The sequence below is a fragment of the Zingiber officinale genome, chromosome 8A, assembly GCF_018446385.1.
Source record: "Zingiber officinale cultivar Zhangliang chromosome 8A, Zo_v1.1, whole genome shotgun sequence".
Taxonomy (NCBI): Eukaryota; Viridiplantae; Streptophyta; class Magnoliopsida; order Zingiberales; family Zingiberaceae; genus Zingiber; species Zingiber officinale.
The window spans coordinates 20,921,096-20,936,304 of NC_056000.1; the positions used below are offsets into that span (position 1 = coordinate 20,921,096).

General features: G+C 37.9%; 1 protein-coding gene across 2 annotated transcripts; it reads left to right on the plus strand.

The window, feature by feature from the left end:
- The first annotated feature begins 553 nt into the window (after positions 1-553).
- LOC122007883 lies at positions 554-3,844 on the plus strand. 2 transcript variants are annotated; one of them, XM_042563416.1, is made up of 6 exons: positions 554-1,030; positions 1,174-1,315; positions 1,684-1,866; positions 1,954-2,037; positions 2,909-2,990; positions 3,097-3,844. In XM_042563416.1, the coding sequence occupies exons 1-6, from the start codon at positions 567-569 to the stop codon at positions 3,546-3,548; spliced, it is 1,407 nt and encodes a 468-aa protein (XP_042419350.1). In that variant the 5' UTR covers positions 554-566; the 3' UTR covers positions 3,549-3,844. The 2 variants fall into 2 exon arrangements, with proteins under 2 accessions (XP_042419350.1, XP_042419349.1); XM_042563415.1 differs by having other exon boundaries at positions 555-1,030; positions 1,159-1,315.
- Positions 3,845-15,209: the final 11,365 nt, after the last annotated feature.

A 15,209-nucleotide genomic window follows, 5' to 3' on the forward strand; every position in this document is an offset into this window, starting at 1 on the left:
GATAATGTAATATCATGACCCTACATCCGGCCCTATATCTGGCGGATTTTATTTTTTCGGTTCGGTTTGAGTCAGTATAAACGCGTTGCTCGATTTGACGAGTTGACTGCTCACTCCTAGTTCCCATGCCAACCAGTTTGGGCCGGCTCAAACTTCAATCTCCAACGAAACACACCCGTTCAGGCTGGGTCAAACCTGATCGAGTCAATCCCGCGCGTTTACAATTTAACAATTGACTCAATTTTTGGTCTCCCACGGCACCGACCGAGTTGGAAGTGAAACCGCGGGCAGTTGGACTCTGCCACGCGCGCAATTGAATTAGAGCGCGAGGTCCTCGCCGAGAATTTTGTGAATAATGATAACTTCCATCCATCCATCCATTTATTTATTTAATTAATCAAACGGTCCTTGTTGTTTTAGAATAAAAATAAATATAATTACGAGCTCCAATAAAAAAGGGAAACCGGGAGAAACGGGAACGTGGTTCAATACCGACCGCTATCGCAGCACGCGGACCTGTCGTCTGTTTCCTTCTATTTATCTCCTCTTCCTCATCCACTCCACGTATGAATTTCCGTCTATCCAATCCGATTTCCCTTCCAGCTTTCTCCCTTTCCTTACCAGTTCCGCCTTTTCCTCCTCCGACTCGTTGCTGCCTCCATTGCAGGCCGGAGGCAGCGGACTTCCTCGCTCTCTCCCTCCCTTCTTCTGTTCGTTTTCCGCTTTGTTTAGGGTTTCTTCTTTTTCTTCTCCCCTCTATGGCGCTGATTTTGGATGCGTTCTTGGAGATCTTGCGGCAACCGACGGCGGCCGATGTCGCTGCGGAGCTCGCGGTATTCGTCTTCCCCTTCTGGGTTGCCGTCGTCATGGGCCTTCTGCTGGGATGGGCTTGGCGGCCTCAATGGGCCACCGGGCTGGTCGGCGCCGAGAGGCACGAGTCGCCCATGCAGTTGCTTCCTCGGTCCGAGCCTTCTGCTGCTTCCGTCTCGTTGGCGGCTGAGAAAGCCGACATCAATGCCGACGAGAAGAGGTAAATTGCTTTTGTCTCTCTCTCTCTCTCTCTCTCTCTCTCTCTCTCTCTCTCTCTGTCTCTTTATTAGATTATGGTCGATTTCTCGTGTTAAGGCGTAAGAAAGTGCTTTTCCCCCCTTTTATTAGGGGGATTTGTAGCAGTAACAAGCCGGTAGTGACTGAGGAGGATTTAGAACACCTTTTCCGGCTGGTGGAGGAGACTGATGGGGGGCCAGCGTGGCAGAAGATGATGGAAAAGTCTTTGCCAAACATGGATTATCAAGCTTGGAAAAGGGAGCCCGAGGTAAACAAAATAAATGAAAAACGATAAGAAGAAAAGAATGACTTCGCTTTTGCTTAACCCGCAAATTCTTTGCTGTTTTTTTTTTTTTTTTGAATTCGGATGTAGGCATCTTATTCTATGACTTCGATGATGTAGGCATCTTATTCTATGACTTCGATGTAGGTCAGTTCAAGTAGAGGTTTTGTAACTAATTGTTTTGTAATTCCGATTATGCCTCTTGTTTTCCAATCCGAAAATTGGCATAATTTTATTCACATGGTTCTGTTAATTTAAACATCTATGATTGTTTAAGTGTCTCTTTAGTCATTTGTGATTATACCTCCATGATTATGCTTTCTTACATTGTCATAATTTGGTGTTTTTACCAGACGGGCCCTCCACAGTATCGTAGCAGCACTATATATGAGGATACAACTGCAGAAATACTGAGAGACTTCTTTTGGGATGATGATTTCCGGATCAAGAATGGATGGGATGACATGCTCCTCCAGCATGCTAAATTGAAGGAGTGCATGAGCACAGGGACTATGATAGTTCAGTGGGTCCGAAAGGTATAGTTTTTTTTTTTTCATGAATTTTCTTATGGATACAAAGTATGTTATTGTGCATGCTGTTTGCTTATTTCTTTTTCTCTGCAGTTCCCATTTTTCTGTAGCGACCGGGAGTATATCATTGGCCGTCGCATATGGCAGTCAGGACAGACTTACTACTGCATAACGAAGGTAAGGTCTACATTTCCCAGCATAAATTTTGTATGCTTTCATGAGAACAATATTATTGTTATGCATAGATGGATTTCCTTTTTCCAATTAGTAAGCCAATTTGGGTATTCAATGATGATTCATATTGTAGGAAAAACTGAAATGGGAAAAATCTTATCAAACATTGAGCATAAGTGATTATGTGGTAAACTCACTAGTAAATGCTTTGATATCATTGGTTCTTTGGTTGGTCATTTAATCATTCCTTATATAATTACCACATTCTACCTCAACCTACTTGATGTGCGTTTGCAATGCCTAATTCGCAATATCCAGCTGCATTAGGATTCTAAAATTGCCTTAGCAAAAGAAGATGTTCTTTCTCTTTTGTTGTTATCTTCTCGATAAAATTTCATGTGCAGCTTTTGGTAACTTATTTTTCTTCCTCATCTTGGATGCTTAATGATGATTTATGAATCATCAGATTGTGCTGAAATATCTAGTTAGAACCTGGTTTTGAGCTACTAGTTGCAAAAACTGCCATATGTGCTTCACCTCGGGCAAGAAAAGGTTCTCATTTTAATCTTTAGAGCATGTGTTGTAAGGATTGGAACTTTCATGTGGATCCCTTAACTACATCCTATATCGTTAATTGGTTGGTCTCCATGGTGCTTTTGGCTCCTACTAGTTGACTAACACCATTTTCTTTAGATTTGAAAAATAAAATCTGTGTGATGAACAGGAAAATAAATTAGACAGTATAAATATCACGAAATGTCTATAGAATTTTATCTTCCTTTTATACTGCTTCAGATCCAGTATGGTATTTGCTTTTCTAATGTGCAGTGAGCTTTCATAAATATTTTCCCTACTAACCATTGGCTATATTCAGGGAGTGCCTTGCTCAGAGATACCTAGGCGCAACAAACCAAGGCGAGTTGACTTGTATTATTCGAGCTGGTGCATTCGTCCAGGTGCACAGTCGTCTATATTTTTTTCTTCAAAAAATAGTAAAGAAATGGTTGTCTTTTTAACTCTTCAAATGTTTGAAGAATTTTAACATTATATCCTTTTATCCAGTTGAATCAAAAAGAGATGGCCAGATGACTGCCTGTGAGATTCTTCTGTTTCACCATGAAGATATGGGCATCCCATGGGAGATTGCAAAGCTAGGTGTTCGTCAAGGGATGTGGGGCTGTGTTAAGAGGATTGAGCCCGGTCTGCGTGCCTACCAAGCTGCCAGGAAGTCCAATGAACCATTGTCACGGTTTGCTTTAATGTCACAAATCAACTCCAAGTTTGATGCCGATCAATTAATATCTATCGAGAACAGCACTGATTCATCAACTGACATTGAAGAAGCAGAGAAACCAAAGAGCTGGGCAAGTAACATACCTAGGTTTGTCATAATTGGTGGTGCTGTAGCTGTAGCCTGCAGCCTTGACCATGGTCTTCTGACTAAGGCTGTCATTTTTGGCGTTGCAAGAAGGTTTGCACGCATAGGTAAACAAGGAATTGTAGGAAGAGCTTAGAGGAATACATTAAGCATTTCTACGTAACAATTAGATTGTTTTTCACTAACATCATCCCTCGTTACTGAGGGTTAGGCATCAAAAGATGCAGTATGAGAGTGAACATTCAACGTCTTATTTGGAAAAAAAGTCCAAATATGCAGCCATATTTTCCCCCGTCCCTTTCATGTGTTCATATTCATTTCTCTGTGACATCAAGTAGTATCATCAAGGTACATAACCCTCTAGCTCCCACCCATCTCTTTTAAATGTAAGATTCTATTGGAAAATGCTATTTAATAACAGGTGATTGGTTTTAGAATCAAAGAATGGATTGGTTTTGCAGGGTTGAAAAAAAAAATCTATGGAGGCAACAAATTTGTCCTTGAGAGAAAGAATGACCATGTGTATTGTTTGTATCAGGAATCTCCATACACAATCACGTTTACAACTTTCTAATATGATTCATAATTTCTTACAAAGCTCTTTTGGCTTTAAATGATAAAAATGTGTTCGGGGATGGGGAAAGCTCTCTCTTATTCCCAGTGGTTAATGAAATGGTCTTGAACGTGGATCCATCTGAATTTTCATTGAATGAATTCTTTACCTCGTTAATTCAAGGAAAAATAAGAGAATAGAAATCTCTATTGAAATCAGGATATCAGCAGATTTTTGTGCTTCAGACTCGAATGATTCTCTCGTGGACTAATTTCTAATGGAGATTGGCTGCTTTGTAAATGATAGAAGGAGATGTCTTCTGCCTAAACCTTTTTTGACCACTTTTGCCGATTCTCGAACTGCAAATTTATTGTCAGAATATCAATTCCTTGATGTTCTAAAATATAGATTAAGAATACATATTTGTAGTATTAACCCAGAACTAAAATGTCTACCATGGGACCCTGATCTCAAACTCTCCAGATCTCCAACCGTTTTTGTTTCTGCCTTTGAGGTAGCAAAAGTTAAAAGAGCGCCTTTTCCACATTATATTTTTATTTATTTATTTATTTAAGGATGCCCCATTTATAATTATGTCATTTTTATTTTTTATCTGTATTTTTCATATAAATCTTAGTCGTATTGAGTGTGTTGTAATAATTATGAAATTATAATTACTATAAATGTATATTTAATATATTCAAAAATATTTACTTTGTAGTCATTATGATTTCATAGCTTAGCCAACACAATTCAACCCTATTCACTTATTATTCATATTATAATAGCTATCACATCATAATTATTATAACACAAATTTAATCTACTCATCTAACATTCATATTATACCATTAATAAAACTGTAACTATCACACCATGCATAGTAGATACGAGTTTATAACTACTACAACATGCCTAATATCTAGTTTAAGAGTTAGATGAGAGATATATGTAACATATAATAAGTACATGGGTTATTGGTGGGGTGAAACACCTTTTTGATAAAGAGCCCCTTGATGAATTTAGAAAAAAAAAAAAAGGTGTTGTTATGCCTAATCGTTCTTCAGAGATAATTGAACTAACAAAACAAATAGTCGATACGACTACAATTGGGTTCAATCTGAGGCCCTAAAACCCTGTTAGAAATTTAATATAAATAAGAAATTAAATCTTAATCGTTGGATCAAGATTGACAAATCTTGATCATTTAACTTGAAAGGTTTAAGTGCCCTTTGAATAGCTAATCTCATTCAATGATTTTCAAAGAGTGGCATCTAATGAAGAGGTACTATGCCTCTTAGGAAAAGATGCTATCTACATCATCCAATCAAAATGGATGGATGAAATCTAATTGAACCAAGGGTTCTTATACCCCTTCATTATGTATAAATAATGTCTCTCACATCCTCATTTTACTCACTCAATTCCTGCCAAGCAAAGCAAGCATTGCATTTCATACTTGCATTGGAGAGTTCGAGAAGCTTCTTCAATTCGGAGGTCTTGCGATTTGTAGTGCTGCTATCGCAAGATAAAGTCGTTGTATCTTGGGAGATGATTGTCGTGTTTCGTGAGCACCGTGTGCAGAACAAATTCGTCTTAAAGAGATAGAGTCTAACTCTATCATCGACTTCGCCAAAACGGTGGTATACCATCATTTTGCCCGTGCTCAGATTGCACCTTACGTGAAGATCCCATCAAGTTTAAAACGAATTTATTGTGCAATCTTAATGAATTTATCATCGATGGCTCCTGTTCCACTGGCGCATGGCGAGAAGCCAGAAAAGTTTATAGGTACGGATTTTAAGAGGTGGTGGCAAAAGATGTTGTTTTACCTAACCATATTGAACCTTGCAAGATTCTTATGTGAAGATGCCCCCTCTATATCTCAAGATGAGATTGATAAAGGAAAGAATGTTGCATATGATGTTTGGGGGCATAGTGATTTCTTATATTGAAAATATATCCTCAATGGATTGGATAACACGTTATACAATGTGTATATTCCAATGACAATTGCAAAGAAGTTATGGGAATCTCTCGAAAGGAAGTACAAACAGAAGATGTCGGATTGAAGAAATTCATCGTCAGCAAATTCTTAGATTCCAAGATGATTGATTCCAAAACTGTGACAACTCAAGTCCAAGAGTTGCAGTTGATCTTACATAATTTACATGCCGGGGGCATGATAATGAATAAGTCCTTTCAAGTTGCCGTGATAATCGAGAAACTTCCACCTTTGCAAAGGGAATTCAAAAATTATCTAAAGCACAAGAGAAAGGAGATGAGACTTAAGGATCTAATTATAAGACTATGGATTGAAGAAGACAATCGCAAGCAATCAGAATCAATAAAAATGTCTATATTTGTAAAGGTAAATCTACTAAAACCAAACACTGGTAGAAAAAGAAAGTATCCCGACAAAGGACAGAGCCAAGGGAGGGCCAAGAGGTTCCAAGGAACATGCCACAACTGTGGCAAACCAAATCACAAGGCCAAAGACTACTGACGTCCAAAGAAAGTCACTCAAGTGCATATGACTGAAGATAAGTCAGTGCCAATAGATATGTCAGAATTAAACCTGATATCCATTATATTTGAAGACAACTTGGTGGGCAATCTAAGGCAGTGGTGGGTCGATACTGGTGTCACACGACACATTTGCTCTGACAAGGCCCAGTTTTCAACTAATACCCCTATTAATGGGAGAAAATTAATTATGAGCAATTCTACAACTTTCAACATTGTTGGTCTTGGCAAGGTGGTACTAAAGATTACATCAGGCAAAGAAGTGACACTAATTGATGTGTTTCAGGTTCTCGACATTCAAAAGAATTTAGTGTCAGGGTCTACTCTTGTCAAAGTTGGATTTAGGCCAGTGTTTGAGTCGAATAAATATGTATTGACAAAAAATGGTCAATTCATAGGCAGAGGGTTCATGGAGATATGTTTAAAATGAATGTAATGGTTGTACACCGTGAATTCAATGGCAATAAAATTATAAATTCTACTTATTTGATTGACTAGTTCAATTTATGGCATCTTACACTTGGACATATAAATTATAACACTTTGCGACGACTTATGCATTTGAATTTATTGCCAATATTTAATGTTGATCCAACACATAAATGTGAAATATATGTTGAAGATAAAATGACAAAGTTATCTTTTCATTCAATGGAAAGAAACACGACCCCTCCAGAATTAATTCACAGTGACATATGTGACTTAAAATTTGTGCAAACTAGAGGAGACAAAAAGTACTTTGTTACTTTCATTGATAATTGCACTAGATACTGTTATGTGTATCTATTGAAAGGCAAAGATGAAGCCTTAGATGCATTAAAAAATTACAAGAATGAAGTTGAGAATTTATTTGCTTGGAAATTTTATTGTTGGAGTGTATACTGAAAGCCTAAGCTTTGTAAACATTCATTATGAATAAAGAATCACATTTGGTCAAATTTTCTACATTTAGATGTAGTTGTTCAATTAATTTATATTGTAGATAATATAGTATGTGGTGTCACATACAGAAGATGATATTATCAGTACCTTATAAATTATAAACAGTAGCTCACGACCAAAATGGAAAGGAACAAACCATTAGAAGGTCGTAGGGTAATTAGGTATCAGTTTATCTTGACTGTATAATTACACTAGTACACTTAGTGTGTATTGAGTAGGACCATTTGAGGTCGTTTCTTTTATACTGACTTTATAAAGAAACAAGGACCTCGGTTATTATGGAAGTGTGTGCTCTTAATCCTGATATAATAACAAGCACATATATTTGATATTTATTTCTTTAATTTATCAATGGGTGAGGTTTAGTTCGATGAATCAATAAGCCCGATAAGTTGGGAAATTGTATCACTTATAGTGTGTGTTGTTGATTATAGAAGGAAACTGTGTCCTAGAGATACTAGGTTGATAATGTCCCCAAGAGGAGCTCATAAGGATTGTCATGTTAAACCCTGCAGGTGGACTTAGTCCGACATGACGATAATGTTGAGTGGTACTACTCTTGGACTTAGATATTAATTAAATGAGTTGTCAGTAACTCACTTAATTAGTGGACATTCGATATCTTAAACACAGGGAGACTAACACACTCATAATAAGAAGGAGCCCAAAATGTAATTTGGGATTGGTGCGGTAGTTCAATAATAGTTCTCTAGTGGAATGAATTATTATTGATAAAATTAAGTTGTGTGTTCGGGGCGAACACGGGATGCTTAATTTTATCGGGAGACCAAAACCAATTCCTCCTCTCGGTCCCTATCGTAGCCTCTTATTTATAGAGTTCTATACCCACCTATACCCACCTTCTATACCCACCCAATAGGGGCCGGCCAAGCTAGCTTGGGAACAAGCTAGGGCCGGCCTAGATTGGGTGGTCGGCCCTAGCTTGAACCCAAGCTAGTATGACCGGCCAAATTAAATTAAAAAAGAAATTTAATTTTAATTTTTATTATGTGGAAGATATAATTTATTAAAGAGAATTAAAATTAAAATATCTCTCTTGTAAAAGATCTACAAAAGATTAAAGAAAGAGATTAGATCTCTTTCCTTATTTGTAGATTGGTAAGATATTTTATTTTCTCTTTAAAAATTATTCACATGTTGTAAAATTAAAATTATAGAAATTTCCTTTTTATCAACCATGAAGAGATTTGAAGAGAAATTTTATTTTTTAAAATTTTCGGAAATAAATTAGGAAGTTTTAATTGTTGATTAAAACTTGTCCAATTTTGTTTTCATTGATATGGCCGGCCACTTGATTTTAATTGGAGAAATTTTATTTTATTTTTCTCAATTAAATCAAGTCAAGGAAATTAAGGAAATTTTATTGTAATTAAATTTCCTAATTTGCCTAGGCCAAGGAATATAAAAGAAGGGGTGAGGGTGCCTTCATGAGACACAACATCTATTATTTCTCTCCCTCTTTTGTTCCTTGGTGTGGCCGGCCATCCTCTCCCTCTCTTCCTCTTGTGGTGGCCGAACCTCTCTCTCTCCCTTGGAGCTCTTGTGGTGGCCGGATACTACTTGAAGAAGAAGAAGAAGAAGGAGAGAAAGCTAGCATTTCTTGGAGCTTGGTTAGTATTTTGTTTTTTTTTTTTCCTCCTTGGTGAAGTTTTCCTTTGTGGCCGAACCTTGCTTGGAGGAGAAGAAGGTGGTTGGTGGTTTCTCATCTCGGTAGATCGTTGCCCACACAACGTCCGAGGTTAGAAGAGGAATACGGTAGAAGATCAAGAGGTTTTTCTACAAGGTATAACTAGTAATTTTTATTTCCGCATCATGCTAGTTATTTATGGAAATAATACCAAATACAAGAGGCTTACGATTCTAGAATTTCGAATATGTTTTTCGATGTTGTGTTATTTTGTTTTTTCTTTTCCTTGTGATTTGATTGTTCTCTTTGGTTAACCTAAAGTTATTTTAGGAAATTAAATATTAGCTTTCTATAAAAGGTTTTGTCTAGTCGGTGGTGGTTGCTCCCATATCCAAGAAGGCCATGTGCCTCGCCACGTCAGTACTGGGAACCAATTATGGAAATTAATATTTAATGGAATTAATAACTTAAGGAGACTTGGGTTGAACGTGTAAAGTTTCGCAGGAGATCCAAGTCAAAACCTAAAAGAACAAATAGATTAAGTTTTGGATCAAACGTGTTAAGTTCCGCAGGCGATCCAAAATTTAATTTAAAAGAACACATGGTAGCTAGGAAAAGGTTCAGACCTTTGTACAAAATTTTTGTACAGTGGAACCTATAGGTTTTCCGAGTAGCAACCATCAATTGGTATCAGAGCTAGGGTTTTGCCTCTGTGTATTTGGTATTAGTTTTAATTATGCACATGTCATACATAATTTAGGCAGGTTAATAGTAGGATGTGCTAACTTTGTGGATGCAGGATCCAACTATTATGCCTTTTAGTTATTATGTGTGTGATTGGACCCTTGGACATGTCAAGAGCATTTATATGTGTGTGCATGATTGTATTAAAGTACAGCAGGAGCTGTATTTAGTTTTATTAGAATTTTATTTTTTGATCTAGATACATGTACATTCCTTTTATGGAATATAGGATCAAAAATGTAAAATTCTATTTATGTCGCGGATCGAATCTTTCAAAGCGTGGAACCTTCTAAGGACCAGAGGCGCAGCGGAACTAGGAGCAAGATGGATGCGACAGCTAGATCCGGTGGCAGTGGCCAAATATGGCAGCAGCTTGGGATGACAACACACGGAGGATAACTAGAGATAAAAGCCATAATAGTTGAAAATTAGATTTTCTATTTATTGCTTTTATATTGTGCTGTGTGTATGTATTAGTTTACATGCTTAGTAGGCTAGCATAGTTAAAATTCCTCATTTATAAATAACTAAGTGGGAGAGGGATTTTTAAATAAATCCCATGGTCTCCATTACTGGTTTGTAAGTGATGCAAACAAGCTTGCGCGTTGGCTCTGAGTGCCTTCCTCCATAACGGATGAGCTTGTTTGTGGATCACTAGAACAGACTTCCATTTTTGGATGACTATAGGAAGTTAATTAAGAGCGTGTGATCTTCCCCAACGGAAGGGGCATAATCTTATTAATGAACTTAGTGTCAAGCAATGGTATACACTTAGACACATCTAATAGTATCCTCCCCATCGGAGTCACTGCTATTATTTGTGTGACCAAAAGACACCAACTATTAATTTTATTTGTCAAAAAGTTAGGTTGACAAGATAATAAAATTAATGGGATAAAACCCTCTTTTTACAAATGTTGAATTTGTATACGTCCACACTAACGTGGCATACAAAATTCACGGTGTTTTGAGATGTTGGTTAATTTAAAATAGTATTGTTTGAAGAATCAATATTATTCTAAATTTAGAGTTCTGACCAAAAGTTATTTGTGATTCTTAGGATGTCTTTCAACCCAGTGTCCATCATACTTCAACAGAATAGACTTACTGGACCAAACTACATAGATTGGAAAAGAAACCTGGACATTGTTCTTACTGCTGAAAGCTATAAATATGTACTGACTAAGCAATGCCCTGATGCACCTACTGGTGAATCTACCCAAGAGGAGATTGAATATCATAGGAAATGGGTAAAAGCAGATGAGATGGCGCGGTGTTACATTTTGGCTTCAATGTCAAATGTATTGCAACATCAGCATCAAGATTTACCAACAGCATATGATATTATGAACAATCTCAAGGAATTCTTTGGTCATCAGGATAGGGCTTCTAGGCAAGAAGTCATGAGAAAGATAATGACAGCCACCATGCAAGAGGGTACTCCTGTAAGGGATCATATCCTAAAGATGATGGCTTATCTGAACGAGATACAAATCCTTAGAGGAGAAATTGATGGGGAAACCCAGATCGATATGATCCTCCAAACGCTACCTAGAAGTTTTGAGCAGTTTTGCCTGAACTATAATATGAATAAGAGGGTTTATTCATTAGCGGAACTACTGACAGAACTTCAAACAGCAGAAGGATTATTTCGTCACAATACTCAAATTCACTATGCTGAAAATGGTTCTACTTCTAAACCGAAAGGAAAGAAGAAGAAGAAACAAGCTGGTTCAGCAAAGAAAGTGAATAAATCTCAGAGTACGGGATTTAAAGCTGGAATGAAGAAGCCGAAGGGCAAGTGCTTCATCTGTAAGCAGGCAGGACATTGGAAGGTGGACTGTCCTAGTAGGAACAAAAACAAAGGTATATCTCATACTCTAGTTGTTGAAACATGTTTAGCGGTGTTATCTACCAGCACCTGGTGTGTAGATACGGGAGCCACTGATCATGTCTGCAATTCCTTGCAGGGGTTCCAGGAAACCCGACGACTATCTGAAGGAGAAATTACCGTCTACATGGGCAATGCTACTAAGGTGGCAGCAATGGGAGACGTCTACTTATCTTTTAGTAGAAATAGAAATTTGATTTTAAGAAATTGTCTTTATGTACCCAGTTTTAGAAAGAATTTAATTTCAGTTTCTAAACTGTTTTTAGATGGATATTCAGTTTCTTTTAGTAACGATGTAGTTATTAAAAGAAATAAAGTGATTATCTGTTCTGGTGCATTAGTTGGCAATTTGTATACTTTAAATCCAATTTCTTCCACAAAGCAAAACATGGAAATTTATAACTCATCCTCTAACTCTAATAAGAGAAAAGAACCTTCGGAGATGAACCAAGCATATCTTTGGCATCTAAGGCTTGGTCATATTAACTTAAGTAGGATTCAGAGGCTTATAGCCGATGGACTTTTGAGTTCATTTGAGTTGGAAAATTTTCCAACTTGTGAATCTTGCCTGGAAGGTAAAATGACCAAGAGGTCGTTCAAGGCCAAGGGGTATAGAGCCAAAGAAGTGTTAGAATTGGTTCAATCTGATTTGTGTGGTCCTATGTCTGTCCAGGCAAGAGGAGGTTTTGAATATTTTGTCTCTTTCATAGACGATTATTCAAGATATGGATACATTTACCTAATGCGCCGCAAGTCCGAGTGCTTTGATAAGTTCAAAGAATACAAGGCTGATGTGGAGAAACGACTAGGTAAAAGTATCAAGACACTACGGTCAGATCGTGGTGGCGAATACCTCTTAGGAGAGTTTAGGAATTACTTATCAGAGGCCGGGATTCAATCCCAATTGTCTGCACCTGGAACACCCCAACAGAATGGTGTAGCAGAATGAAGGAATAGGACTCTTATGGAGATGGTTAGATCAATGATGAGTTATTCAGAATTACCAAATTCGTTTTGGGGATATGCTCTGGAAACAGCAGTATACGTTCTGAACTTAGTACCTTCTAAATCAGTTTCTTCTACTCCCATAGAATTGTGGAATGGGCGAAAGCCCAGTCTAAGACATATTCGGATTTGGGGTAGTCCAGCACATGTGCTGAAACCAGATGCTGATAAGTTAGAATCCCGTACAGAAGTTCGCATGTTTGTAGGATATCCTAAAGGAACGAAAGGTGGTTTATTTTATAGTCCTAAAGACCAGAAGGTCATTGTTAGCACCAATGCCCAGTTTTTAGAAGAAGACTATATAATGGATCACAAGCCCAGTAGCAAAGTTGTTTTAGAAGAACTCAGAGAGGACACGTCTACTTCAGTACCAACAGTACAAGATGAAGTACCACAAGAGACTGCAACACGTGTCACACATGATACACAACCACAGACAGTGCCTCGTCGTAGTGGGAGGGTTGTAAGGCAACCTGAAAGATTCATGTTTTTAGGAGAGTCTTCGGATTTGATCCCAGGTAAACATGAACCTGATCCCCGGACATATGACGAAGCACTCCAAGATATAGATGCAGCATCTTGGCAAAAGACGATGAATTTTGAAATAGAGTCTATGTACTCTAATAAGGTCTGGGAGCTTGTAGAACCACCTGATGGTGTAAAAGCCGTTGGATGTAAGTGGATCTACAAAAGGAAAAGAGGGACAGACGGGAAGGTAGAAACCGTCAAAGCTAGGCTTGTTGCGAAAGGGTACACTCAGAAAGAGGGAATCGATTATGAGGAAACCTTTTCACCGGTAGCCATGCTTAAGTCTATCCGGATACTCTTATCCATTGCTGCTCATATGGATTATGAGATTTGGAAAATGGATGTCAAGACAGCTTTCCTTAATGGAAGTCTTGAAGAGAACATCCATATGAAGCAACCAGAAGGGTTCATTGAAAAAGGCAAAGAGCATCTAGTGTGCAAGCTCAATCGGTCCATTTATGGACTGAAGCAAGCTTCAAGGTCTTGGAACATCCGGTTTAATGAAGTAATCCAGTCATATGGATTTATTCAAAGTCCGGATGAGTCTTGTGTATATAAGAAGTGTAACGGAAACGTGGTGGTATTTCTTGTACTATACGTAGATGATATTTTGTTAATTGGCAACAATGTCAAGGTATTATCAGACGTAAGGGTATGGTTGTCCAAACAATTTGATATGAAGGACTTAGGAGATTGTGCACACATTCTTGGGATCAAAGTTATAAGGGATCGTAAGAAAAGAATGTTGTGTCTATCCCAAACTTCATATATAGATACAATCCTTGCTCGTTTTAGCATGCAGGATTCCAAGAAAGGTTTCTTACCTTTTAGACATGGAGTAGCTCTATCTAAAGAGATGTCTCCAAAGACGTCGAAAGAGATAGAGGACATGAAAGCAGTTCCTTATGCTTCGGCTGTAGGAAGCCTAATGTATGCAATGCTATGTACGAGACCTGATATCTGTTTTGCCGTGGGCATGGTCAGCAGATATCAGAGTAACCCTGGACAAGGACATTGGACTGCGGTAAAGCATATATTAAAGTACCGGAGAAGGACTAGAGATTATATGCTAGTTTACCAAGCAGATGACCTGTGGGTTACACGGATTCAGATTTCCAATCAGATAGGGATAATAGTAAGTCTACATCGGGCTATGTGTTTACTTTAGGAGGTGGAGCCATTTCATGGAGGAGTGTTAAGCAGAAATGCGTTTCGGACTCAACCATGGAAGCTGAGTATGTAGCAGCCTCTGAGGCAGCTAAAGAAGCAGTATGGCTCAGGAACTTTCTAATGGACTTAGATGTGATTCCTGGTTTGCCCAAAATCATCACAATTTATTGTGATAATAGCGGTGCAGTTGCAAACTCGAAGGAACCACGAGCTCATAAGGCAAGTAAACATATAGAGCGCAAGTACCACCTGATACGAGATATCGTGAAGCGAGGAGAAGTTGTCATCGCCAAGATTACATCAGCAGATAACCTGGCAGATCCTTTCACTAAGGCCCTTCCGGCGAAAGCCTTCGATCGGCATGTGGAGGGAATGGGAATCAGATGTATGGTAGAAGATATGACAGCTTAGTCATTAGTATAAGTGGGAGATTGTTGGAGTGTATACTGAAAGCCTAAGCTTTGTAAACATTCATTATGAATAAAGAATCACATTTGGTCAAATTTTCTACATTTAGATGTAGTTGTTCAATTAATTTATATTGTAGATAATATAGTATGTGGTGTCACATACAGAAGATGATATTATCAGTACCTTATAAATTATAAACAGTAGCTCACGACCAAAATGGAAAGGAACAAACCATTAGAAGGTCGTAGTGTAATTAGGTATCAGTTTATCTTGACTGTATAATTACACTAGTACACTTAGTGTGTATTGAGTAGGACCATTTGAGGTCGTTTCTTTTATACTGACTTTATAAAGAAACAAAGACCTCGGTTATTATGGA